Source organism: Tinamus guttatus, unplaced genomic scaffold (genome assembly GCF_059628265.1).
Source record: "Tinamus guttatus ecotype Peru unplaced genomic scaffold, ASM5962826v1 Tinamus_guttatus_pri_ptg001362l, whole genome shotgun sequence".
NCBI lineage: Eukaryota > Metazoa > Chordata > Aves > Tinamiformes > Tinamidae > Tinamus > Tinamus guttatus.
In genome coordinates, this window is record NW_028289896.1 from 61,908 (window position 1) to 87,783 (window position 25,876).

Sequence of the window (25,876 nt, forward strand, 5' to 3'; positions counted from 1 at the left end):
ACCGTTTCCTTCCGTGTCCATGGGTGACACCAACACCGTCCCTGGTCCTTCCTGGTGCCATGGGGACTATTTTAAGGACACATTTTGAGGAGAAAAGAGCGAGTCCCGACAAAACCAACCGTTTCCTTCTGTGTCCGCCTTGGTTTGTCACATGTGGGTGGCACCAACACTGTCCCTGGTCCTTCCCGGTGTCCTTGGGGCCACTTTTGTCGCTATCCAGGTGCCCTCAAGCCGGCCCGTCCCCGTCCCCCTGCCAGGGCACCAAGGCCCCTTCGGGCGCCGGCGGCTCCGGCTGCCACCCCTCCGCGGGCGCCACCACCGCGGGCGCCACCACCGCGGGTGTCGCCACCACCGCGGCGGGTGTCACCGCGGGTGTCACCGGCGGCGGGGGGTGGCTGGCGGCCGCGTGGCGCTCCAGCAGCGTGCGGTGGGAGAAGCCCTTGGCGCAGAGGCGGCACTGGAAGCGCTCGGCGCGGTGCGTGCGCATGTGCACGTTGAGGGAGCTCTTCTGCGTGAAGCGCTTGCCGCACACGCCGCACTGGAACGCCCGCACGCCCGTGTGCGTCACCATGTGCTTCAGCAGGTAGTCGCGCAGCGAGAAGGAGCGCCAGCACACGGAGCACTGGTGGGGCTTCTCGCCTGCGGGGGACAGCGCTGCCACCGCCGCTCCCAGCGCCGCCGCCCGGACGCGTTTGCCCTTCCCATCCCCGTCCCCGTCTCCATTTCCCTCCCTATCCCCATCCCTGTCTCCGTTTTCCATCCCCATCCCTGTTCCTGTCTCCATTTCCCTCTCTATCCCCATCCCCATCTCCATTTTCCCTCCCTATCCCCATCCCTGTCTCCTTTTCCCCTCCCCATCCCTGTCCCTGTCTCCGTTTCCCCTCCCCATCCCCATTTCCCCTCCTCGTCCTTGTCCCCATCTCCGTTTCCCCTCTCTATCCCTGTCCCTGTCCCCATTTCCCCTCCTCATCCCCATCCCTGTCTCTGTTTCCCCTCTCTATCCCTGCCCCTGTCTCCGTTTTCCCTTCTCCATCCTTGTCCCTGTCCCCATTTCAGCCCCCATCCCCATCCCCATTTCCCCTCCCTATCCCCATCCCTGTCTCCCCTTCCCCTCCTCATCCCTGTCCCTGTCCCCATTTCCCCTCCATATCCCCGTCCCTGTCTCCACTTCCCCTCCCTATCCCCCTCCCTTTCCCCATTTCCCCTCCCTATCCCCATCCCTGTCTCCGTTTTCCCTCCCTATCCCCATCCCTGTCTCCATTTCCCCTCCCTATCCCTGTCCCTGTCCCCATTTCCCCTCCATATCCCTGTCCCTGTCCCCATTTCTCCTCCCCGTCCCCATTTCCCCTCCTCATCCCCATCCCTGTCTCTTTCCCCTCTCTATCCCTGCCCCTGTCTCCGTTTCCCCTCCCTATCCCCATCCCTGTCTCCATTTCCCTCCCCATCCCCGTCCCCATTTCCCTCCTCATCCCCATCCCTGTCTCCATTTCCCTCCCCATCCCTGTCCCTGTCCCCATTTCCCCTCCCTTTCCCCATTTCCCCTCCCTATCCGCATCCCCATCTCCGTTTTCCCTCTCTATCCCCATCCCCATCTCCGTTTTCCCTCCCTATCCCTGTCCCTGTCTCCATTTCCCCTCCCTATCGCTGTCCCTTTCCCCATTTCCCCTCCTCATCCCCGTCCCCGTCTCCGTTTCCCTCCCCATCCCTGTCCCTGTCTCCATTTCCACCCCCTATCCCCATCCCCATCTCCATTTTCCCTCCTTATCCCCATCCCTGTCTCCATTTCCCTCCCCATCCCCGTCCCTGTCCCCATTTCCCCTCCTCATCCCCATCCCTGTCTCTGTTTCCCCTCTCTATCCCTGCCCCTGTCTCCGTTTTCCCTTCTCCATCCTTGTCCCTGTCCCCATTTCAGCCCCCATCCCCATCCCCATCCCCATTTCCCCTCCCTATCCCCCTCCCTTTCCCCATTTCCCCTCCCTATCCCCATCCCTGTCTCCGTTTTCCCTCCCTATCCCCATCCCTGTCCCCATTTTCCCTCCATATCCCTGTCCCCATTTCCCCTCCCTATCCCCATCCCCGTCTCCATTTCCCCTCCCTATCCCCATCCCTGCCTCCATTTCCCCTCCCCATCCCCATTTTCCCTCCCTATCCCCATCCCTGCCTCCATTTCCCCTCCATATCCCTGTCCCCGTCTTCATTTCCCCCCCTCGTCCCTGTCCCTGTCCCCATATCCCCTCTCCAGCCCTGTCCCTATTCCCCTTTCCCCTCCCTTTTCCCATATCCCCATCCCTCTTTCCCCTCCCCAGCCCCATTTCCCTTCCCCATCCCTGTCCCCGTCCCCATTTCCCCTCCTCATCCCTATTCCTGTCCCCATTTCCCCTCCTCATCCCTGTCCCCGTCCCCATTTCCCCTCCTCATCCCTATTCCTGTCCCCATTTCCCCTCCTCATCCCTGTTTCCATTTCCCCTCCCTTTCCCCATTTCCCCATCCCTGTTTCCCCTCCCCATCCTCATTTCCCCTTCCATCCCTGTCCCCGTTTCCTCTCCCTGTCCCCATTTCCCTTCCCCATCCCTGTTTCCAATCCCTGTCCCCATCCCTCTTTCCCACCCCCATCCCCATTCCCATTTTTCCCCTCCGCATCCGCGTTGCCCCCTCCGTCCTTGTCCCCATCTCTGTCCCGGTCCCCGTCCCCATCGTGGATGTCCCCATTTGTCCCTACATCCCCATTTCCCTAAGATGTCCCCCCACACCCCAATGGTGTCCCCATTGCGCCCCCACTCACCGGAGTGGGCGCTCCCACTCACGGGAGTGCATGAACACGTGCCACATTCCCGCCCCATCCCTATTTCCCCCCACATCCCCCGGCTCCACATCCACGTCCCCACGGCCCCATTCCCCTGTCCCCACACCCCAATGGTGTCCCCTCCCCGGAGTGGGCGCTCCCACTCACCGGAGTGCATGAACACGTACCACGTTCCTCCCCCATCCCTATTTCCCCCCACATCCCCCGGCTCCACATCCACGTCCCCACGGCCCCATTCCCCTGTCCCCACACCCCAATGGTGTCCCCTCCCCGGAGTGGGCGCTCCCACTCACCGGAGTGGGTGCTCCCACTCACCAGAGTGCATGAACACGTGCCACATTCCCGCCCCATCCCTATTTCCCCCCACATCCCCAGGCTCCACATCCACGTCCCCATGGCCCCATTCCCTTGTCCCCACACTCCAATGGTGTCCCCTCCCCGGAGTGGGCGCCCCCACTCACCTGAGTGCATGAACACGTGCCACATTCCCGCCCCATCCCTATTTCCCCCCACATCCCCAGGCTCCACATCCACGTCCCCATGGCCCCATTCCCTTGTCCCCACACTCCAATGGTGTCCCCATTGCGCCCCCACTCACCGGAGTGGGCGCCCCTACTCACCGGAGTGGATGAACATGTGCACCTTCCTGCCCCATCCCTATTTCCCCCCACATCCCCATGGCCCCATTCCCCCTCATCCCTGTGCCAACACCCCCCAGCGTCCCCTCCCCGGAGTGGGCACCCTCACTCACCGGAGTGGGCACCCCCACTCACCAGAGTGGATGAACATGTGCACCTTCCTGCCCCATCCCTATTTCCCCCCACATCCCCAGGCTCCATATCCACATCCCCATGGTCCCATTCCCCTGCATCCCTGTCCCCACACCCCAATGGTGTCCCCATTGCGCCCCCACTCACCGGAGTGGGCGCCCCTACTCACCAGAGTGGATGAACATGTGCACCTTCCTGCCCCATCCCTATTTCCCCCCACATCCCCATGGCCCCATTCCCCCTCATCCTTGTGCCAACACCCCCCAGCGTCCCCTCCCCGGAGTGGGCGCCCCCACTCCCCGGAGTGGCCGCCCGCACTCACCGGAGTGGATGAACATGTGCTTGGTGTAGTTCTTGCGGGAGCTGAACGTCTTCTGGCAGTGCCCGCACTGGTAGGAGGGTTCGGGGCAGCGCGACGGACCGGGCCGGGGCGCTGCCGGCGCCGGTACCGGTACCGTGGGGGGCACCGGGGGGCTCAGCCCCACGTCGGCCTCGTAGAACGGCGGCGCCGGCGGCACCGGCGGCGCCGGGGGGAAGGCGAAGGCGTCGCCGGGTCCCTTGGATGCCCCGAAGGCGAAAGCCCTTCCCGGCGGCGCCTCCATGCTGCAATCGGGCCCGAATTTGGCGCCGTCCTCGGCGGGCGGCCAAGGGGGCAGGAAGGTCTCGGCGAAGCCCTCGGGCGCCCCGAAGAACTGGGGGGGCTCCTCGGCGGCGAAGGGCGCCGGGGCGAAGCCTTCGTCGGCGCCGCCGCCCTCCTCCTCCTCCTTGACGGGCAGCTGGAGCCGCAGCGGCTGCCGCTGCTTGCGGCTGTGGCAACCGTGCGCCGCCTCGAAGCGGCCCTCGGCCAGCAGGTCCCGGAGCTTGTAGCGCCCGTCGGGCTCCTTGGGGGGCTCCTTGGGGGGCTCGGGGGGCCGGGCGACGGCGAGCGCCTTGGGCCCGCGGCTCTGCGAGATGATCTGGGTGCACTCGTCGATGACCGTCTTGATCTGGAGGATGGAGGCGGCCGTGAGGATCTGCAGCGCCTCGGACTGCGCCACGACGAGGCAGCCGCTGTACATGAACTCGACGAGCTGGCGCACGGCGCCGCTCGGCACCACGGGCGGCACCTCGATGGCCGAGTGGCCCAGGAGGAGCTTGTCGTGGAAGAAGGGGCTGCCGGCGGCCAGCACGCAGCGGTGGGCGCGCAGGGTGGCCTCGCGGATGCGCACGGTCACGTCGCAGAAGTGGCCGCCCAGGCGCTGCCCGTTGAGCGTCTCCAGCAGCGACTTGCTGAAGTTCTGCAGGTGGATGTAGTGCACGGCCTCGGCCATGGCGGGGGACGGCGGCGAGGGGACGCGGCGGTCAACGGGGGCGCCACATGTGGAGGCGCTGGGCAACGGGGACGGCAACGAGCGGGGACGTCAACGAGCGGGAACGTCAACGAGTGGAGACGTCAACTAGCGCAGACGTTGGTCAATGGGGACGTCAATGAGCGGGGACGTCGGTGAGTGGAGATGTCAACTAGTGAAGGTCTTGGTCAACGGGGACGTCAATGAGCGGGGACGTCAACGACCGCAGACGTTGGTCAACAGGGACGTCAACGAGTAGAGATGTTGTTGAGTGGAGACGTCAACTAGCGCAGACGTTGGTCAATGGGGACGTCAATGAGCGGGGACGTCGGTGAGTGGAGATGTCAACTAGTGGAGGTCTTGGTCAACGGGGACATCAATGAGCGGGGACGTCAACGAGCGCAGACGTTGGTCAACGGGGACGTCAACGAGTAGAGATGTTGTTGAGTGGAGACGTCAACCAGCGCAGACGTTGGTCAACGGGGACGTCAACGAGCAGGGACGTCAACGAGCGCAGACATTGGTCAACGGGGACGTCAACGAGTAGAGACGTCAAAGAGTAGGGATGTCGGTGAGTGGAGACGTCAACTAGTGGAGATGTTGGTCAACGAGGACGTCAATGAGTAGAGATGTCAATGAGCAGGGACGTCGGTGAGTGGAGACGTTGGTCAACGGGGACGTCAACAAGTAGGGACGTCAACAAGTAGGGACGTCGGTGAGTGGAAACGTCAACCAGCAAAGATGTTGGTCAACGGGGGCGCCACATGTGGAGGTGTTGGTCAACGGGGACGGCAACGAGCCGGGACGTCAACGAGAAGGGATGTCGGTGAGCGGAGACGTCAACTAGCGGAGATGTTGGTCAACGGGGACGTCAACAAGCGGGGACGTCAACGAGCGGGAACGTCAATGAGTGGGGACGTCAACTAGCGCAGACGTTGGGCAACGGGGATGTCAACGAGTGGGGACATCAACGAGTGGGGACGTTGGTGAACGGAGATGTCAACGGATGCAGATGTTGGTCAACGGGGACGTCAATGGGTAGGGACGTCAACGAGTAGGGATGTCGGTGAGTGGAGACGTCAACTAGCGGAGATGTTGGTCAACGAGGACGTCAATGAGTAGAGATGTCAACGAGCGGGGACGTCGGTGAGTGGAGACGTCAACGAGCGGAGACGTTGGTCAACGGGGACGTCAACAAGCCGGGACGTCAACGAGAAGGGATGTCGGTGAGTGGAGACGTCAACTAGCGGAGATGTTGGTCAACGAGGACGTCAATGAGTAGAGATGTCAACGAGCGGGGACGTCGGTGAGTGGAGACGTCAATGAGCAGAGACGTTGGTCAACAGGGACATCAGCGAGTAGGGACGTCTATGAGTGGGGACGTCGGTGATTGGAGACATCAACTAGCAGAGACGTTGGTCAACGGGGATGTCAACAAGTAGGGATGTCAACAAGTAGGGACGTCGGTGAGTGGAGACGTCAACCAGCAAAGATGTTGTTCAATGGGGGCGCCACATGTGGAGGCGTTGGGCAACGGGGACGTCAACGGGTAGGGACGTCAAAGAGTAGGGATGTCGGTGAGTGGAGATGTCAACTAGCAAAGACTTTGGTCAATAGGGATGTCAATGAGTAGGGACATCCGCGAATAGAGACGGTGGTGAGTGGAGACGTCAACTAGTGGAGACGTTGGTCAACAGGGGTGCCACACGTGGAGACGTTGGTCAACGGGGACGTCAATGAGCAGGGACGTCGATGAACAGGGATATCAGTGAGTGGAGACGTCAACTAGCGGAGACGTTGGTCAACAAGGACGTCAATGAGCGGGGACGTCGGTGAACAGGGACGTCGGTGAGTGGAGACGTCAACTAGCGGAGATGTTGGTCAACGGGGACATCAACAAGTAGGGACGTCAACGAGTGCGGACGTCGGTGAGTGGAGATGTCAACCAGCAGAGATGTTGGTCAACGGGGGCGCCACATGTGGAGACGTTGGTCAACGGGGACGTCACTGAGAAGGGACGTCAGTGAACAGGGACGTAGGTGAGCGGAGACGTCGACTAGCAGAGACGTTGGTCAACAGGGACGTCAACGAGCGGGGACGTCGGTGAACAGGGATATGAGGGAGTGGAGACGTCAACTAGTGGAGGTCTTGGTCAACGGGGACGTCAACGAGTAGGGACATCGGCGAATAGGGACGTCGGTGAGCGGAGACGTCGACTAGTGGAGACGTTGGTCAACAGGGGCGCCACACGTGGAGACGTTGGTCAACGAGGACGTCAATGAGCAGGGACGTCGGTGAACAGGGACGTCGGTGAGTGGAGAGATCAACTAGCGGAGATGTTGGTCAACGGGGACATCAACAAGTAGGGACGTCAACGAGTGGGGACGTCGGTGAGTGGAGACGTCAACCAGCAGAGATGTTGGTCAACGAGGACGTCACTGAGAAGGGACGTCAATGAGCAGGGACGTCAGTGAACAGGGACGTCGGTGAGTGGAGACGTCGACTATCGGAGACGTTGGTCAACGGGGACGTCAATGAGGAGGGACATCGGCGAATAGGGACGTCGGTGAGCGGAGACGTCGACTAGCGGAGACGTTGGTCAACGGGGACGTCAACGAGCGGGGACATCAGTGAACAAGGATGTCACTGAGCGGAGACGTCGACTAGCGGAGACGTTGGTCAACGGGGACGTCAATGAGGAGGGACATCGGCGAATAGGGACGTCGGTGAGTGGAGACGTCGACTAGCGGAGACGTTGGTCAACGGGGACGTCACCGAGGTCTGGGGACACCTGGTGGGAACAACAGGACAAGGGGGGGGTCTCAGATGATGTCGCTGGGGGGACGGGGACATTGTGGGACATCGCTGTGGCCTGGGGACCCTTCTGGGGTTGAGGGAGGCCCTACGGCTCTGGGGACACTTTAGGGGGGAACAACAGGGTCTGGGGGTGACACTGGGGACGTCGCTGAGGGCTGGGGACACCCACGGGACATCGCGGGGGTCCGGGGACATCACGGGGGTCTGGGGACACCCTGGGTGACGTCACCGGGGACCTGGGGACATCCCCAGGGCCCGGGGACACAATTGGGGACATCGGGGGGACGTCGCCGGGGCGGGGGGAGGGGCAGGGCCGCACTCACCTCCCGCTCCCGCCGGAACCGCCGCCGGTAGCCCGGGCCACCCGGAAGCACCTCGAGGGAGCGCTTCCGGCCGGGGGCGGGAACCGCCGCGTCACTTCCGGGAGGTGACGGCAGCCATAGAGGAGCCTCCTAAGGTGTAGAGGGGGCCGGGGCGGAAGTGAGCTGGGATCATAGAGAGGAAGGACGGGGCCTCCAGAGAGGCGCCTGGAGGCGGGTCACCGGAAGGGGTGGGAGTGTCCGGGTGATGACGTCTCAGGCCCCACCCACAGCTTCCAAGGAGCCCCTGCCAGCACTTCCTGTGACGTCACGCGTGGAGCTGTGACGTCACATCTGCCGCACCCCGTCCCCTTCCCACAATGCTGCCCCCCCCCCGGTCTCATCTCTATGACATCATCGCTGCCTCGCTGACGTCACGGCTAGCCCTGTGATGTCACAGCTGCCCATGTGACGTCACTGCAGTCGCCACCACCAGGGAGGGGTCGGGGGGGGCTCTCTGGGGGGGGCTCCACGCCCCCTCACTCCCAATTGGGCCACGGGGCTGTCACTCACCAGCACAAACCCCGCCCCCAAAACCCTGGGAGGGGGGTCTGGAAACACCCCCCCTGGGGGGGCCTTGAAACACCCCGATACTCCCGGGGGGGGGGCTTGAAACTCCCCCCCACAGCCCTTCCCAATAGCCCCGGGCGGGGGGAGCCTTGAAACACCCCTTCCTGCGGGCGGGGGGGCGAGGCTAAAGGGGGCGGAGCGCCAGGCTCCTCGCCAATGAGAGCGCCGCATGCAAATGAGGAGGAGGAGGCGGGGAGGTGGAGGGGTGGGAATAGGGAGGAGTCTCGCGGCGTCTCGCGAGAGCGGCGGGCGGGGGGAGGCCGCGCTGCGGCGGCGGGATGGGAGCGCCGAGGTGAGACCGGGACCGGGCCGGGGGGAACCGGAACCGGGACCGGAACCGGGACCGGAACGGAGCCGGGGGAGGGGGGGGGGAAAGATCCTAGCTCCGCCCCTTCCGCCCCCCATAGCAACCGCGCTGACCCCCCGCCCGTAGCAACCGCCCCCTCACGTTCAAGATGCGCCTTCCCCCGTGACGTCATCATATCACCCCCCCCGTGGGTGGGGGGGGGCCGGGGGTGTTTGGGACCCCTGGGGGGCAGCGTCGCCTTTCGGGGCGTCTGGGGCAGCCCGGGGTGGGGGGCGACCCCGGCGAAGCCCCCTGGGGGCATCTGGGGAGGCTCCTGGGGGGGGTTGGGGGCATTTTGGGGACCTGGGGGGCTGGGGGGCACCTCGGGCTCTTGGGGGGGCCCTGAGGGTGGGAGGGGGGCACACGGGCCCTACAAGTGGATTCCGGGGGGCTTCTGTGGCAGCAGAGGGGGGGATTTGGGGTTCTGGGGGGCACTTGGGGTGTGGGACGTCCCTGAGGGTGACATTTGGGTCGGGGGTTTGGGGACGGGTCTGGAGCGCTCTGGGGGGGTTGTAGGACCCTGTTTTTTAGGGCTACACGCGTCTTGGGGGGTATTTGTGTATAAGGGGCACAAAGCAGGGGTTTGGGGAGGGAGGAAGGGGGTGTTAGAGAGGCTGGGGGGGGGTCTGGTTGTGCATGGGGGGTACCTGGGGGGCTGTGCTGCTAGGTAGGGGGTAGCCCCGCGTGTGCGACTGTAGCTGACGGTGCCATGGGCCTTTTCTCACCCCGTTTTGCCCCTGTCCCGCTCTGCAGATGCCCCGTCACTGCTCTGCTGCCGGCTGCTGCACCCGCGACACCCGGGAGACCCGCAACAGAGGCATCTCCTTCCACCGGTGGGTGCCCCGGCGTGAGCGGCCTCGGCTCCGTGCGTCTGCCCCCGGCCGCGGCTTTAGGAACCGTTCTGGACCCCCTTTCGGGAATGCTCTGGCCCAGGTGTCCCCCCTCCTCTGAATGCTCTGGCCCAGATGTCCCCCCTCCCAACAAATGGTCTGGATCAAGTGTCCCCCCCTCCATGAATGGTCTGGCCCAAGTGTCCCCCCCTCCATGAATGGTCTGGCCCAGGTGTCCCCCCTCCATGAATGATCTGGCCCAGGTGCCCCCCCACATGAATGGTCTGGCGCAAGTGTCCCTTTCTAATGAATGGTCTGGTCCAGGTGTCCCCCCTCCCAACAAATGGTCTGGCCCAAGTGTCCCCCCTCCCAACAAATGGTCTGGCCCAGGTGCCCCCCTCCCCCATGAATGGTCTGGCCCAGGTGTCCCCCTCCCCCATGAATGGTTTGGCTCAAGTGTCCCCCCCCCCATGAATGATCTGGCCCAGGTGCCCCCCCACATGAATGGTCTGGCCCAAGTGTCCCTTCCTAATGAATGGTCTGGCCCAGGTGTCCCCCCTACATGAATGGTCTGGCCCAGATGTCCCCCCTCCCAACAAATGGTCTGGCCCAAATGCCACCCCCCATGAATGGTCTGGCCCAAGTGTCCCCCCCTCCATGAATGATCTGGCCCAGGTGCCCCCCCCCATGAATGGTCTGGCCCAAGTGCCCCCCCCCCCCGTAAATGGTCTGGCCCAAGTGTCCCCTCTCCCAACAAATGGTCTGGCCCAGATGCCCCCACCCCCCTAGATGAATGGTCTGGCCCAAGTGTCCCCCACCATGAATGGTCTGGCCTAAGTGTCCCCTCCTAATGAATGGTTTGGCCCAAGTGCCCCCCCCCCCCATGAATGGTCTGGCCCAGGTGTCCCACCTCCATGAATGGTCTGGCCCAAATGTCCCCCCCCACTCCCCAAAATGGTCTGGCCCAGGTGTCACTGTCCCTCAGCCCCTCTTTGTGAATGGACTGGCCTGAGGGTCAGGCCTCCCCCCGCCTCCATGAATGGTCTATCCCAGGTATCCCCCCTGCTCCCATAAATGGTCCATCCCAGATACAATTCCCTTTGGGAAATGTCTTGGCTCGAGTGGGAGCCCCCCCTTTCTTTACCAATGGTCTGGCCTGGGTGTCCCCCCCACTTCAGAAATGGTTTCATCCCTTCTCTTTATTAATGGTGGTGTCCCCCCCCCATTCTTTATCAGCAATGGCGCAGCCCAGGCCTAACCCCCCCCAATTTGGCAGTGGTTTGGCCCAGTCCCCCCCCTATATCCTCATGGTACCGCCCACCCCCCTCCCTTCCCCACTGCTCCCCGGACTCTTCCATCTGCCAGAGAGGGGGGTGGGATTTTGGGAAGGGAATCAGCGGAATATTCTGGGGGCGGGGCTCACGGGACTCCTCCCCCTGTCCTGGAGCCGATCCGTGTGTGTGAATTCCAGGCTTCCCAAGAAGGACAACCCGCGCCGGGCCATGTGGCTGGAGAACAGCCGGCGGCGGGACCCCAGCGGGCAGGGCCGCTGGGACCCGGCCTCCAAATACATCTACTTCTGCTCCAAGCACTTCGAGAAGAGCTGCTTCGAGATAGTCGGCTTCAGGTAGCTAACGAGGCGCTTAACGAGCTGCCTAATGAGTTGCCTAATGAGGCGCTCCATGGCCTGTCCCCTCCCGGCCATTGCAATGGGCTGGCCCCATCTCCCCCCCCCGGCTATAGCAAGTGGTTCGGTCCAATTAAGGCTGCCCCCGTCATTAAGGATGGATCAATCCAGGCGTTTGGGGTGATCCTTGTTCATTAATCCAGCCCCATGGAGGATTTAATTCCCCCCACGCCGGTGGGAATTCAATCTACGTCTCCCTGCCTCAGTTTCCCTTTCCGTGGGACTTTCCTGGGAATGTCGCAGGGCCTTCCCGCTGCCCCTGGGCTTTGGGGCTAAATCCCGGAATCTTGGGCTGTGCTTGGGAGCTCCTCGGTGTGGGGTCATCCGAAGAGTTTTTGGGGACTCCCTGGGATTTGGGGTGCCCCAGGGACCATACAAGGTCCAGTCCCCAGTGCTACCCTAAAGCCCCTGGGTCTTTAAGATCCTTCAGGGCTTGGGGACACCCTGGGGACCTCATTGACTTTGGGGTCCCCGTGTGTTTTGGGGCGCTTGTGGCTTTTGGGGACTCTTCGTCCTCCCCACAGGGCTTTGGGGACACCCCGGGAGCCCCACAAGCCTTGGGGCTCCCTTGGGAACCTGCTCCCACCCCAGCCAGGGACTTTGCAGGTTTCGGGTCCCCCCTGTGCTGCTTTCCAGGACTTTGGGGCACCCTGTGACCCCCCCAGACTTCTGTGGTCCCTCTGTTGTGGCCTCTGTCCCCCCACTCGTGTCCCCTGTCCCCCCATTGCAGCGGCTACCACCGCCTCAAGGAAGGAGCCGTTCCCACCGTCTTCGATTCAGCCTCCCCCAAGCCTCCCCGGACCCCCAAAACGAAGCCCCCTGCGCCCCCCAGCGACCCCCCCAAGCCCCTCCGGGCCAGCAGGAGGTGGAGGTGAGTGGCCCCGGGCGCCAACGGGCCGGGCGAGGGCCACGAGGACCAGCCCTGGCCCCGCTAACGCGGCCTCCGCTTCCCTAACCCAGGCGGGACCCGGCGGCCTCCTCCCCTCCGGAGCCTCCCTTTTCCACGGACGTCTCCTGCTTCCCGCGGGAAGGGGACGATCCCGCCGCCCCCGCCGGCGACCACGGCGGCGTCCCGGCCCTCCCGGGCCCCTCGGGCGCCCGCGGGCCGCTCCCGGACGGCCTCCCGGCGGCCTCCGAAGAGGAGGCCGCGGCCACGGCGGAGGCCGAAGCGCGGCCGGCCTCCCCGTCGCTCTACATGCTGCGCCTGCCGCCGCCGGCGGGCGCCTACATCCAGAACGAGCACAGCTACCAGGTGGGCAGCGCGCTGCTCTGGAAGCGGCGCGCCGAGGCCGCCCTCGACGCGCTCGACAAGGCGCAGCGGCAGCTGCAGGCCTGCAAGCGCCGCGAGCAGCGGCTGCGGCTGCGCGTGGGCGAGCTGCAGCGCGAGCGCCGCGCGCCGCCCGCCGAGCCCCGGCGCCCGCCCAAGGAGCCGCTCCAGCTCCTCGGGCTGCAGATGCTCCACGACCGCGAGTGAGTCGGGTTCCTCTATTTTTCCCTCCCTTTTCCGCCTCCTCTCCCTCCTCCGTGGAGGCTTGTAAATAAAAATGGTCTTTTCTACGGAAAGCGGCGTTGCCTGGAGAGGAGGGAAGGGGCTGGTGTCCCGGTCGAACCGCTTCTCCTCACTGATAGGATCACAAAACCCTTAAGGTTGGAAGGAACCTTTAGAAACCATCTAATCCAACCCCGCTGCGCGCGTGGGGTCACCTAGAGCATTGCATCCGGGTTTGGAAGATCTCCAGAAAAGGAATAATCTCTGGAGATCTGCAAATCAGAGAAGGATCGGGCAGGGAACTGTGTTGGGAAGAGGGAAAAAGTGGTTGTTTTCTGAAAAAATGGTTGGGATGGGGTTGGGATGGGAGCCTGAGGCTGTTGCGTCTTTGCGACGTCGGTCAACGCGGGAGCTCCGAGTGTGTCCCCCTTCCCGCAGAGGGATCCCGGCTCGTCCGGCGGATCCCAAAGCAATCCCGGCCTCCCAAAGCAATCCCAATACGCTCTGGTGTCGGGGTATCCCATTTGAGCCCTTTTTGGGGCCTTGCGGGTGGCCACGGTGCAGGAACCGGCTTTATTTCCGAGTCGTCGGAGAGGATTCGGGATGCGATTTGCCCGGACGGCGACGCAAAGCGGCAGCTTCATCCCCATCTTCCGCTGGATACTCCGGCCTCGTGACAGGAGCTGCAAGGGGACCTGATTAACAGCAATTACCAAGAGTTTTAATTTCCTCAGCTGCGTTGGAAAAGGTGAGAGCCATCCCGGCGTCCTCCTCGCCCAACGGCTTCATCAACTCCCCATGGGTAGCGCTTCGTTAGGAAAAAACCTCTTTGATTAACATCGGATAGACCCGCTGGTGGCGGTTCCCCACCCCGCCAAGGCCGGGCATGGGACCCGCTCCGTGTCTCCCTCCCTTTCCCTACAGTTTGAGCTTCATCTCCAGGATGTCCGCGTAGACCGCGGGACTCAAGGGCACGTAGGTCTTCTTCGTCTCGTCCAGGAAGAAGAGCGGCTCCTTGATGACGTTGGGGTCGAACCCCTCTTTGATGAGGTTGCTTTTGCGCTGCTTGAAGGTCCCGGTGATCTCCAGGGCTTCCTGTGAGGAACCGACAGTGTCATCGGCACGTGGTGATCAACACCGTTATCGGCGTCGATCCACTGACACCATTACTGATACAGCGGGATTCGCACTGTGATCGTCATGGATACAGGTGATCAACAGCGTTATCAGCACCGTTATTATCGTGAGTTGGTCAACTGACACCCTTACTGATACAACGGGATTCACACTGTGATCGTCATGGATATTGGTGATGAACACTGTTATCAGCGTTGGTCGACTGACGCCGTTATTGATACAGTGGGATTCACACTGTGATTGTCATGGATATTGGTGATCAACACCGTTATTGACACTGTTATTATCACAAGTTGGTTGACTGACACCACTATTGATACAAAGGGATTCGCACTGTGATAGTCATGGATATTGGCGATCAACACCGTTATTGGCGCTGTTATTATGATGAGTTGTGGAACTGACACTGTTATTGATACAACGGAATTCACGCTGTGATCGTCATGGATATTGATGATCACCACCATTATTGGCGCTGTTATTACCATCAGTTGGTCGACTGACCGTTATTGATACAGCGGGATTCGCGCTGTGATCGTCATGGATATTGGTGATCAACACCATTATTGGCACTGTTTTTACCATGAGTTGATCAACCAACTGATGCCGTTATTGATACAACGGGATTTGTGCTGTGATTGTCATGGATAATGCTGATCAACACCGTTATTGGCGCTGTTATTATGGCGAGTTGTTTGACCATTATTGATACAGCAGGATTCGCGCTGTGATTGTCGTGGATATTGGTGATCAACACCGTTATTCGCGCTGTTATTACCATGAACTGGTCATCTGACATCGTTATTGACACAGCAAGATTCACGCTGTGATTGTCATGGATATTGGGCATCAACACCGTTATCAACACCGTGATGGATGCTGTTATTGGCATGGTAGGACCATCATCATCCTCAGGGCCGCCGGCATTATTGATAAGGGGAGTTGTGGAATAAATGGCATAAAACCGCGTGCCGATGGCGCTCACCTGGATGCGCACGAAGAGGGGGACGGCGTAGCTGGGCAGGGACTCCTTGGCCTGCGCGTAGAAGCTCTCGCCCTCGAAGCTCATCCCGGCCCTGAGGCACACGGCCGCCATGCCGCACCTGCCCTCGCACCCTGCGAATCCCGGAATCCTTGAGGTTGGAAGGGACCTCTGGGGATCATCTAGTCCAACCCCCCTGCTCCAGCAGAGACACCTGGAGCACGTGGCATCTGGTGGCAACCAGAAGGAGACTCCACAATCCAGAATCATGGAATGGTGGAGGTTGGAAGGGACCTCTAGGGATCATCTAGTCCAACCCCCCTGCTCCAGCAGAGACACCTGGAGCACGTGGCACCTGGTGGCAACCAGAAGGAGACTCCACAATCCAGAATCATGGAATCATGGAGGTTGGAAGGGACCTCTAGGGATCATCTAGTCCAACCCCTTGTTCCAGCAGGGACACCTGGAGCATGTGGCACCTGGTGGCATCCAGGTGGGTGTTGAAGATCTCCGCAGAAGGAGACTCCACAACCCAGAATCATGGAATGGTTGAGGTTGGAAGGGACCTCTAGGGATCATCTAGTCCAACCCCTCTGCTCCAGCAGGGACACCCGGAGCACGTGGCACCTGGTGGCATCCAGGTGGGTGTTGAAGATCTCTGCAGAAGGAGACTCCACAACCCAGAATCATGGAATGGTTGAGGTTGGAAGGGACCTCTAGGGATCATCTAGTCCAACCCCTCTGCTCCAGCAGGGACACCCGGAGCACGTGGCACCCGATGGCATCCGAATGGATCTTGAAGATCTCTGGAGAAGGAGACTCCACAACCTCTCTGGTCAGCCTGTTCAGGGCTCTGTCACCCTCACAGTGTATGTCCAGAACAACCCTGAATTTTGGGTGACCAAGTCCCATTTTCACCTTTTTGGTTGCCACGTAGCCGGATGGTCATTTAGAGCACCCGATTTCTCACCCGGGTCCTTACCCGGCACAGACACCCCGTAGACGTTGATCTCCTGGATGAAGCTCACCGGCGCTAGCATGTCCTCCACCTCCGTCGTGGCCACGTTCTCACCTTTCCACCTAGGAAGAGAAGGCGAGAGACCGTGAGAAGGGATTTGGGGGTGGAAAATCCCATTCTCGCTCTTTTGCCACTGCTTCTGTCCCTCTCTGGCTCATCAGGGTGCTTGGATCTGCTTCATGGACACATCCACTTTTGCCTTTCTCATCACCAGCGCCGCTGGCCAAGCCAGAAATGCAAAAATGGGGAAAAAGTTACCGGAAAGTGTCTCCAACCCGGTCCTGGAAATAAAGGAAATTTTCATGGTCCATCACGAGGAGGTCGCCGCTATTGAAGAAGGCGTCGCCTTTCTCAAGGACGTTCCTCAGGATCTTCCTCTTGGTCTTCTCGGGATCTCCGGCGTAGCCGTGGAAAGGAGTATTCCTGGTGATTTTGATGACCAAGAGCCCGGCCTCACCTTTGGGAAGGGAAAGGAAGGTTACGGGCCATGCGGGAACGCCGTTGGCTCCCGGGAATGTCGCCTCCGGGCCCCGGCTGGTGCTCGGAGATGCCGCTCGGCCCTTCTTACCGCGGCGGACGGGGATGCAGAACCCTTGCTCGTTGCGGACGGGTTCGTCCCGCTCCACGTTGTACCGGATCAGCTCAAAGGCAGAGAATTTCTGGGCAGCAGAGAAGGAGGAGAAACGTGGCATAAAGAAGAGCAAGGTCTCTGAAAGCTCCAGGCCACCAAAGAATGATTTGGAATGGGGTCCCTTGTCACCCATGAAGCCTGAGGATTGTCCTCTGCAGTCACCAAGCTTCAAATATCCTGGGTGGAAGTTTCCTTCCTCCAACTCCTTTCCCTCCAAGCTGATTAGCCCTTTATATCCAAATTAATCGATTGTATTCAAGAGTTGGGCTGTGCTCATCGCCGGTGTTTTTCAAAGTGACAACCCGCGGTGGAGGACCGAGACCCGCAACGGTGACAGGTTGTGGGAAGAGGGTGGAGAAACGCGACCACGTCGTTTTGTGGGTGGTTGTTGGAGCTGGATGGGGGTGACATGACAGGGACAACCCAAAAATGGCCTCGTAGGAGCCATGGAGTCAACACCGGTTGGACAGCGTTGGCCACCCCAACAGAGGGGACTCCTTGAGGACAGGCCACCTTGATGTAGGCCATATGGGGGCCTCTTGTTTCAACTTGACCTTATGGCCATCATCGGTTGCCCCAAGGAGAACCCCCTTTGCTCACCTTGAGGAACGCGTTCGCCCTCCCCACGGCGCCGATCTTGCCCGTGTAGTTGATGAAGCCGGCGTTGCCCTCGGTGGCCCCGTAGAACTCCCGGATGGTGACGGGCCCGAAGCGCTGCAGGAACTTCCTCCACACCTCCGCCCTCATGCCGTTGCCTATCGCCATGCGCACGCTGTGGTCCCGCTCGCCGGGGCGCTGCGGGGGACCGCAGCGATGGGTTGTTGTCCCCTCCAACAGGATGGGTCATTTCCCCGCCGTCCCCTCAATGGTTGTTACCTCGGGGGTGTTGCAGATGTAGCGCATGAGCTCGCCCACGTACTGGATGACGGTGACGTTGTAGCGGCGACAGTCGTCCCAGAAGTGCGAGGCGGAGAACTTGGCCCGCAGCACGCAGGTGGCTCCTGGGGGGACACGGCAGGGTGACGGGCACCATCCAGCCATCCCCTCCCTCCCTGTGATCCTGAATCCGTGTTGGAGCTCCCCATCTTCAACCAAAATGAGCTTTATCCATCCATCCCCCTGCCTGTCTCCACAGCTCCCACTTTTTCTCTCTTTCTTTCCCTTCTTTCTTCTTCCATACAGACACGTTTTTCCATAAACATCCATCCAACTCCCCCAAGATTGATCCATCCATCCCCACCCATCAGCACCCTTCATCTTCACTCCTTTTTGTTCTCCGTCCTTTATGCTTGTCCCCATCCATCTCCATAAACATCCATCCATCCAGCATGATGTCTGTCCATCACCTATATTCTTCTCTCCTTTTCTCAGATCCTTCCTCCCCAATCTTCAAACATTTCTCCATCCATCCATCCATCCATCCATCCATCCATCCATCCATCCATCTCCACACTTACCATCTGTCACTGTAGATAGCTCTCATTTTCTCTCCCTTTCTTCCTCCATACTCACATTTTTGTCATCTATCTCCTTCTCCTTGGTTTCTATCAGCAAACATCCTTCTATCTCCGCCCTTCTATCCTTCTCCAACCTTCTGTATATCTCTATGCTTCTATCTCCAACCTTCTGTCTATCTCTATGCTTCTATCTCTAACCTTCTATCTCTAACCTTCTATCTCCATCCTTCTATCCAACCTTCTTTCTATCTCCATCCTTCTATCTATCTCCAACCTTCTGTCTATCTCCAACCTTCTATCTCCATCCTTCTATCTCCATCCTTCTATCTATCTCCATCCTTCTATCTCCATCCTTCTTTCTATCTCCAACCTTCTATTTCCATCCTTCTATTTCCATCCTTCTATCTCCATCCTTCTATCTATCTCCATCCTTCTATCTCCATCCTTCTATCTATCTCCATCCTTCTATCTCCATCCTTCTATCTATCTCCATCCTTCTATCTATCTCCATCCTTCTATCTATCTCCATCCTTCTATCTATCTCCATCCTTCTATCTCCATCCTTCTATCTCCATCCTTCTATCTATCTCCATCCTTCTATCTATCTCCATCCTTCTATCTCCAACCTTCTATCTCCAACCTTCCTTCTATCTCCATCCTTCTATCTCCATCCTTCTATCTCCATCCTTCTATCTATCTCCATCCTTCTATCTATCTCCATCCTTCTATCTCCATCCTTCTATCTATCTCCATCCTTCTATCTATCTCCACCCTTCTATCTCCACACTTCTATCTATCTCCATCCTTCTATCTCCATCTTTCTATCTCCAGCCTCACCTTTTCTCTCCTTCTCTCCTCCCTTCCCACCCATTCCTCCTTCTACCCATCCTTGGGTGCCCTCCTTGTGCCGATGGGTCCCTCGGGACCATGTGCCACGTACCGACCTCCAGACACCCTCCCAGCCCGACGAGCAGCGCGGCCGAGTGGTAGAGCGGCAGGGCCGTGTACAGGACGTCGCTGGCCCGTAAGCCGCACAGCCGGCCCATGTTGGCCACCATCATCAGCTTCTTCTCAGTTATCACTGCAGCTTTGGGCAACCCTGTGGCCAAAAAGAAAGAACATCAGGAGAAGGACAAGGTGGGAAAACCCTCATTGGAGGTTGGATGTGAGGGTGGAATCCTTTCCCAGTGGGAGTTCCATGTGAGGGGTTAGGATGCGGTAGGTTGTGACCCTTGGAGGTCTTCAGACCTTCTGGAGATCGTGCCATGAGAAACCTGGTCCAAATGGACCTGCATTGGTCAGGGATGGACCTCCTTTGGTCAAGGTTGTATCAAGGAGGTCCCATCTCTGCTTGTCCCAATGGGGCAGGTGATAGATGGTGGATCTCTGTTCTTGGAGGTCCTCAAATGGTGTTGGAAAAAATCTCATGAAGAACCTGGTCCAAATGGTCCAGCTTGGGATAGAACCAGGGAGAGACCCAGGGATTCTCCATCCTTGGTGATATCCAACCCTCACATGGGCATGGCCAGGAGGAACTTGGTCCGGATGGGCCTGCAATGATCAGGGTTGGATCTGGAAGCTCCCAGGGGCCCCTTCCTCCCCGTCCTCATGGAGGCAGAGCTGGGAAGACACCCGTGGGGGTGGTGGAGACCCTTCTAGGAGGACCTCAAGCCTCATGTGGATGTGGATAGGAGGAACCTGACCTTGTGATGGTCATGATGCTGAGAGTCCACAAGGCCCTTCCAACCTCCCCAACCCTTCTAGGCTGATCCACAAAGAGGGCTCCCCCTCCACCAGGAGACCCCCCACAACCCCCAAACTTGAGGGGTTCCAGGAGGAACCGTCTTGTCCTCAAGCTGAGGAAGGGGGTGGTCATGGTTGGGACCACCTGGAGCTCCTGGGCTCCCACCTGTGGTCCCGGAGGTGAAGATGTAGATGGCCTTGGAGTTGGGCGTGATGTCCGCGCGGTGCCGGGCCGGCAGCGGCTCGTCCGAGGCCTCCTCCATGCTGGGTCCCAGGGCCTCGACGCCCGGCGTGGGCGACGCGGCGCTCAGGTAGAAGACGCGGACCCCGTCCTGCTGCAGCGTGGGCAGCACCTCCTCCACCACGGCCTGGAGATCTGCAGCGGGAGGATGTCCCGGATGGGCGTCCCGGAGCCGGGGGACGCCCCATGGGCGCCCCAAGAAGCCCAAACGGGTGCCCCGACCAGGTGGGAACCCCGATGGATGTCCACATGGGTGCCCTGAGGACCTCCAATGTGGGCTCTGAGCAGAGGAGCACCCCAAGCGACCCAGGAGGATCCCAAACGGGTGCCTTGACCAGGTGGGAACCCCGATGGATGTCCACATGGGTGCCCCGAGGACCTCAAATGTGGGCTCTGAGCAAAGGAGCACCCCAAGCGATCCAGGAGGATCCCAAACGGGTGCCTCGACCAGATGGGAACCCCGATGGATGTCCACATGGGTGCCCCGAGGACCTCCAATGTGGGCTCTGAGCAGAGGAGCACCTCAAGCGATCCAGGAGGATCCCAAACGGGTTCCTCAACCAGGTGGGAACCCCGATGGATGTCCACATGGGTGCCCTGAGGACCTCCAATGTGGGCTCTGAGCAAAGGAGCACCCCAAGCAATCCAGGAGGATCCCAAACGGGTGCCTTGACCAGATGGGAACCCCTATGGATGTCCACATGGGTTCCCCGAGGACTCCAAGTGGATGTCCCCATCCCTGGCACCCCAGGGCTCCCATGTGGGTGCCCCGAGGACCTCCAATGTGGGCTCTGGGCAGAGGAGCACCCCAAGCAATCCAGGAGGATCCCAAATGGGTCCCTGGACCAGATGGGAACCCCGATGGATGTCCACATGGGTGCCCTGGGGACTCCAAGTGGATGTCCCCATCAGTGGTACCCTAGAACGTCCAATGTGGGCTCTGAGCAGAGGAGCACCCCAAGCGATCCATGAGGATCCCAAATGGGTCCCTCAACCAGATGGGAACCCCTATGGATGTCCACATGGGTTCCCTGAGGACTCCAAGTGGATGTCCCCATCCCTGGCACCCCAGGGCTCCCATGTGGTTGCCCCGAGGACCTCCAATGTGGGCTCTGAGCAGAGGAGCATCCCAAGCGATCCAGGAGGATCCCAAACGGGTGCCTCGACCAGGTGGGAACCCCACTGGACGTCCACATGGGTGCCCAAGTGGATGTCCCCACAGTGGCACCCGAGGGCTCCCTTGTGGGTGCCCTGAGGACCTCAGATGTGGGCTCTGAGCAGAGGAGCACCCCAAGCGATCCAGGAGGATCCCAAATGGGCCCTGGTGTGGGTGCTCCAGGGATCCCAAATGGGTCCCTGGACCAGATGGGAACCCCTATGGATGTCTACATGGGTGCCCAAGTGGATGTCCCCATCAGTGGCACCCCAGGACCTCCAATGTGGGTGCCCCGAGGACCTCCAATGTGGACTCTGAGCAGAGGAGCACCCAAGCGATCCAGGAGGATCCCAAATGGGCCCCGGTGTGGGTGCTCCGGGGATCCCAAATGGGTCCCTGGACCAGATGGGAACCCCTATGGATGTCCACATGGGTTCCCCGAGGACTCCAAGTGGATGTCCCCATCCCTGGCACCCCAGGGCTCCCATATGGGTGCCCTGAGGACCTCCAATGTGGGCTCTGAGCAGAGGAGCACCCCAAGCGATCCAGGAGGATCCCAAATGGGTCCCGGTGTGGGTGCTCCGGGGATCCCAAATGGGTCCCTGGACCAGATGGGAACCCCGATGGATGTCCATATGGGTGCCCCAAGGACTCCAAGTGGATGTCCCCATCAGTGGCGGCTCCTGTGTGGGTGCCTGGATGAGACAGACACCCCAGGGACCCCACACGGGTGCCCCAAGCAGCTTTGGGGACCCCCAAGCGGGCGCTCCCATCACATGGGCATCCCCGAGGGTCACCTCGCCCCAAATGGGCACATTCTGCCCCCAAAACGCCTCCCCGCGGCGGTGATGCAAGAGCAGGGACCTTTCACCGTGCACAGGGCTGGGACCGCTGGCGATCATTAACCACGGCCTTGGGGAGACGCTAATTGGAGCTTCGGGTCGTTACAGCGGGTGCAGGAGTCCGCGCGGGTGCAAGGGGCTGTGTGGGTGCATGGGAACCTCTGTGCAAACGCTTGCACGTGTGCAAATGCACGTGTGAGCAGTGACACCGGCACATGCAGGGACGCAGACGCATGCAAAGACAGGGAAAAGCAGCTGTGCACGTGCACAGGTGCGGAGACAGCTGCAAAAACACCAGAAAACGGGCAAACGAATGCACGGACCCTAACAGGGTGGGAAATGCACGCAGAGACACGGAGATGGTTGCGGATGCTGGTGCAAATGCTGGCAGGAGTGGAAGTGCAACAGCAACATGCGTGCAAATGCGTGCAAACATCAGCACAGCACCTGGCATGCGTGCAAATGGGTGCCAGGGCATGGGCACACATGCAAACATCATGTGACACGTGTGCAAATGCATGCCAGGCTGTGCAAGGGCAGCAACGCGTGTGCAAGCACATGCATGGCACCCCATGCAAGACTGGCGTGCAAGGCAAACGCCAACCCGTGCAAATGCTTGCAGCATGCGATGCGCGTGCAAGGCACCCTGTGCAAGGCAAACACCAACCCGTGCAAACGCGTGCAGCACCGCGACGCGTGTGCAAGCACATGCATGGCACCCTGTGCAAGGCAAACGCCAACCTGTGCAAACGCTCACAACGTGCTTGCAAGCACATGCATGGCACCTGTGCACGCCTGGCGTGCAAGGCAAATGCCAACCCGTGCAAAAACTTGCAGCATGCAACGCGCATGCAAGAACATGCATGGCACCCCGTGCAAGCCTGGCGTGCAGGCAAACGCCAACCCGTGCAAACGCTCGTGGCGCCGCGACATGCGTGCAAGCACATGCATGGCACCCTGTGCAAGCCTGGCGTGCAGGCAAATGCCAATCCGTGCAAATGCAGCACCGCGACGCACGTGCAAGCACATGCATGGCACCCTGTGCAATGCAAAGGCCAACCCGTGCAAATGCTTGCGCACACGCATGGCACCCCGTGCAAGCCTGGCGTGCAAGGCAAACGCCAACCCGGCCAAATGCTTGCAGCATGCGACGCACGTGCAAGGCACCCCGTGCAAGCCTGGTGTGCAAGGCAAACGCCAACCTGTGCAAATGCTTGCAGCATGCGACGCACATGCAAGGGCATGCATGGCCCCCCGTGCAAGCCTGGCGTGCAAGGCAAACACCAACCCGTGCAAATGCTTGCAGCATGCGTCACACATGCAAGCACATGCATGGCACCCCGTGCAATGCAAATGCCAACCCATGCAAACGCTTGCGATTTGCGTGCAAGCACATGCATGGCACCCCATGCAATGCAAATGCAAACCCGTGCAAATGCTTGCAGCGTGCGACATGCATGCAAGCACATGCATGGCACCCCGTGCAAGCCTGGCGTGCAAGGCAAATGCCAACCCGTGCAAATGCTCACGTCATGCATGCAAGCACATGCATGGCACCCCGTGCAAGCCTGGCATGCAGGCAAACGCCAACCCGTGCAAACGCTCGCGATGCACGTGCAAGCACATGCATGGCATCCCGTGCAATGCAACCCATGCAAATGCTTGCAGCATGCAACGTGTGTGCAAGCACATGTATGGCACCCCGTGCAAGCCTGGCGTGCAGGCAAATGCCAACCTGTGCAAACACTTGCAGCGCTGTGACGTGCGTGCAAGCACATGCATGGCACCCCATGCAAGCCTGGCGTGCAAGGCAAACGCCAACCTGTGCAAATGCTTGCAGCATGCGACATGCATGCAAGCACATGCATGGCACCCCGTGCAATGCAAACACCAACCCGTGCAAACGCAGCACCGCGACATGTGTGCAAGCACATGCATGGCACCCCGTGCAAGCCTGGTGTGCAGGCAAACGCCAACCCGTGCAAACGCTCGTGACGCCGCAAGGAGCTTGCAAGCACATGCATGGCACCCCATGCAAGCCTGGCATGCAGGCAAATGCCAACCCGTGCAAACGCTCGCGATGCACGTGCAAGCACATGCATGGCACCCCGTGCAAGCCTGGCATGCAAGGCAAATGCCAACCCGTGCAAATGCTCGCGTCATGCATGCAAGCACATGCATGGCACCCCATGCAAGCCTGGCGTGCAAGGCAAATGCCAACCCGTGCAAACGCTTACAGCATGCAACACGCATGCAAGCACATGCATGGCACCCCGTGCAAGCCTGGCGTGCAAGGCAAATGCCAACCCGTGCAAATGCTCGCGTCATGCGTGCAAGCACATGCATGGCACCCCATGCAAGCCTGGCGTGCAAGGCGAACGCCAACCCGTGCAAACGCTTGCAGCATGCAACACGCATGCAAGCACATGCATGGCACCCCATGCAAGCCTGGTGTGCAGGCAAACGCCAACCCGTGCAAACGCTCATGGCGCCGCGACGCGTGTGCAAGGCACCCCATGCAAGCCTGGCGTGCAAGGCAAATGCCAACCTGTGCAAATGCTTGCAGCATCCAACGCACATGCAGGAACATGCATGGCACCCCATGCAAGGCAAATGCCAACCCGTGCAAATGCTCGCGTCATGCGTGCAAGCACATGCATGGCACCCCGTGCAAGCCTGGCGTGCAAGGCGAACGCCAACCCGTGCAAACGCTTGCAGCATGCAACACGCATGCAAGCACATGCATGGCACCCCATGCAAGCCTGGTGTGCAGGCAAACGCCAACCCGTGCAAACGCTTGCAGCATGCAACATGCATGCAAGCACACGCATGGCACCCCGTGCAAGCCTGGCATGCAGGCAAATGCCAACCCGTGCAAACGCTCGCGACGTGCGTGCAAGCACATGCATGGCACCCCGTGCATGCCTGGAGTGCAGGCAAACGCCAACCCGTGCAAACGCTTGCAGCGCACGCAGGGTGGCACCGCGGCACTCACCGGGACTCGAGAGCATCACGGTGGCCTCGGCGGTGGCGAGCGCGTGCCGCAGCGCCCGGCCCCGCGCGTTGCTGTTGACGCAGGCCGTGGCGCAGCCCAGCTTGGCGAGCGCCAGCCAGGCCCACACGAAGCCGGGGCAGTTGGGCAGGAAGACGGCGACGCTCTGGCCGCGCCGCAGCCCCGCGCGCCGGGCGAGCGCGCGGGCGGCGCGCGCGCTGCGCCGCTCCACGTCCCCGTAGGTGTAAAGCTCCTCGCCGAACCGCAGCAGCGGCCGCTGCGGCTGCCGCCGCGCGTGCGCTTGGAACACGTCGAGGAGGGTGACGGGCGGCCGCCGCGCCAGGCGCCGCTCGCACCGCGACGCCACCCACGCCGTGTAGGCGAAGGCCACCAGGTCCACCCACGCGTAGTAGGGGGCCCTTCGGGCCACCAGCCCCGGCAAGAGCAGCAGCAGCAGGAGCCCCGCGACCACCGTGACGGCCACCAGCAGCATGGCGAGGGCTGGCCCGGCCGCGCCGCGGAGCCAAGGTCGCCGCGCGCCGCGCACCTTGCCCGGGCTCCGCGCCCGCCCCCCTCTCCACCCCGGGTCACGCCGTCACCTCCGGCACTTTTGCGCAACAAGTTTTCGATTTCTTTTTTTTTTTTTCTTTACCAGGTGACAATCCACGACCTGAGGGT

The 25,876-nt window shown here is 60.8% G+C and overlaps 3 protein-coding genes across 3 annotated transcripts; 1 reads left to right on the forward strand and 2 right to left on the reverse strand.

Annotated features, from left to right (window-relative positions):
• Positions 1–226: 226 nt before the first annotated feature.
• On the reverse strand, positions 227–4,894 carry ZBTB45 (zinc finger and BTB domain containing 45). The gene is made up of 2 exons (XM_088539065.1): positions 3,896–4,894; positions 227–639 (listed from the first exon to the last, which is right to left on the reverse strand). Exons 1-2 carry the CDS (start codon positions 4,881–4,883, stop codon positions 227–229), a joined length of 1,401 nt encoding a protein of 466 aa, XP_088395191.1. The 5' UTR covers positions 4,884–4,894.
• A 3,997-nt stretch (positions 4,895–8,891) lies between these two features.
• On the forward strand, positions 8,892–12,984 carry THAP7 (THAP domain containing 7). Its single transcript, XM_088539083.1, has 5 exons — positions 8,892–8,939; positions 9,747–9,826; positions 11,295–11,450; positions 12,241–12,381; positions 12,471–12,984. The coding sequence occupies exons 2-5, from the start codon at positions 9,747–9,749 to the stop codon at positions 12,982–12,984; spliced, it is 891 nt and encodes a 296-aa protein (XP_088395209.1). The 5' UTR covers positions 8,892–8,939.
• A 928-nt stretch (positions 12,985–13,912) lies between these two features.
• On the reverse strand, positions 13,913–25,691 carry SLC27A5 (solute carrier family 27 member 5). The gene is made up of 10 exons (XM_088539079.1): positions 25,202–25,691; positions 20,134–20,343; positions 19,165–19,323; positions 17,644–17,768; positions 17,368–17,562; positions 16,705–16,795; positions 16,395–16,593; positions 16,101–16,198; positions 15,122–15,252; positions 13,913–14,094 (listed from the first exon to the last, which is right to left on the reverse strand). The coding sequence occupies exons 1-10, from the start codon at positions 25,689–25,691 to the stop codon at positions 13,918–13,920; spliced, it is 1,875 nt and encodes a 624-aa protein (XP_088395205.1). The 3' UTR covers positions 13,913–13,917.
• Positions 25,692–25,876: the final 185 nt, after the last annotated feature.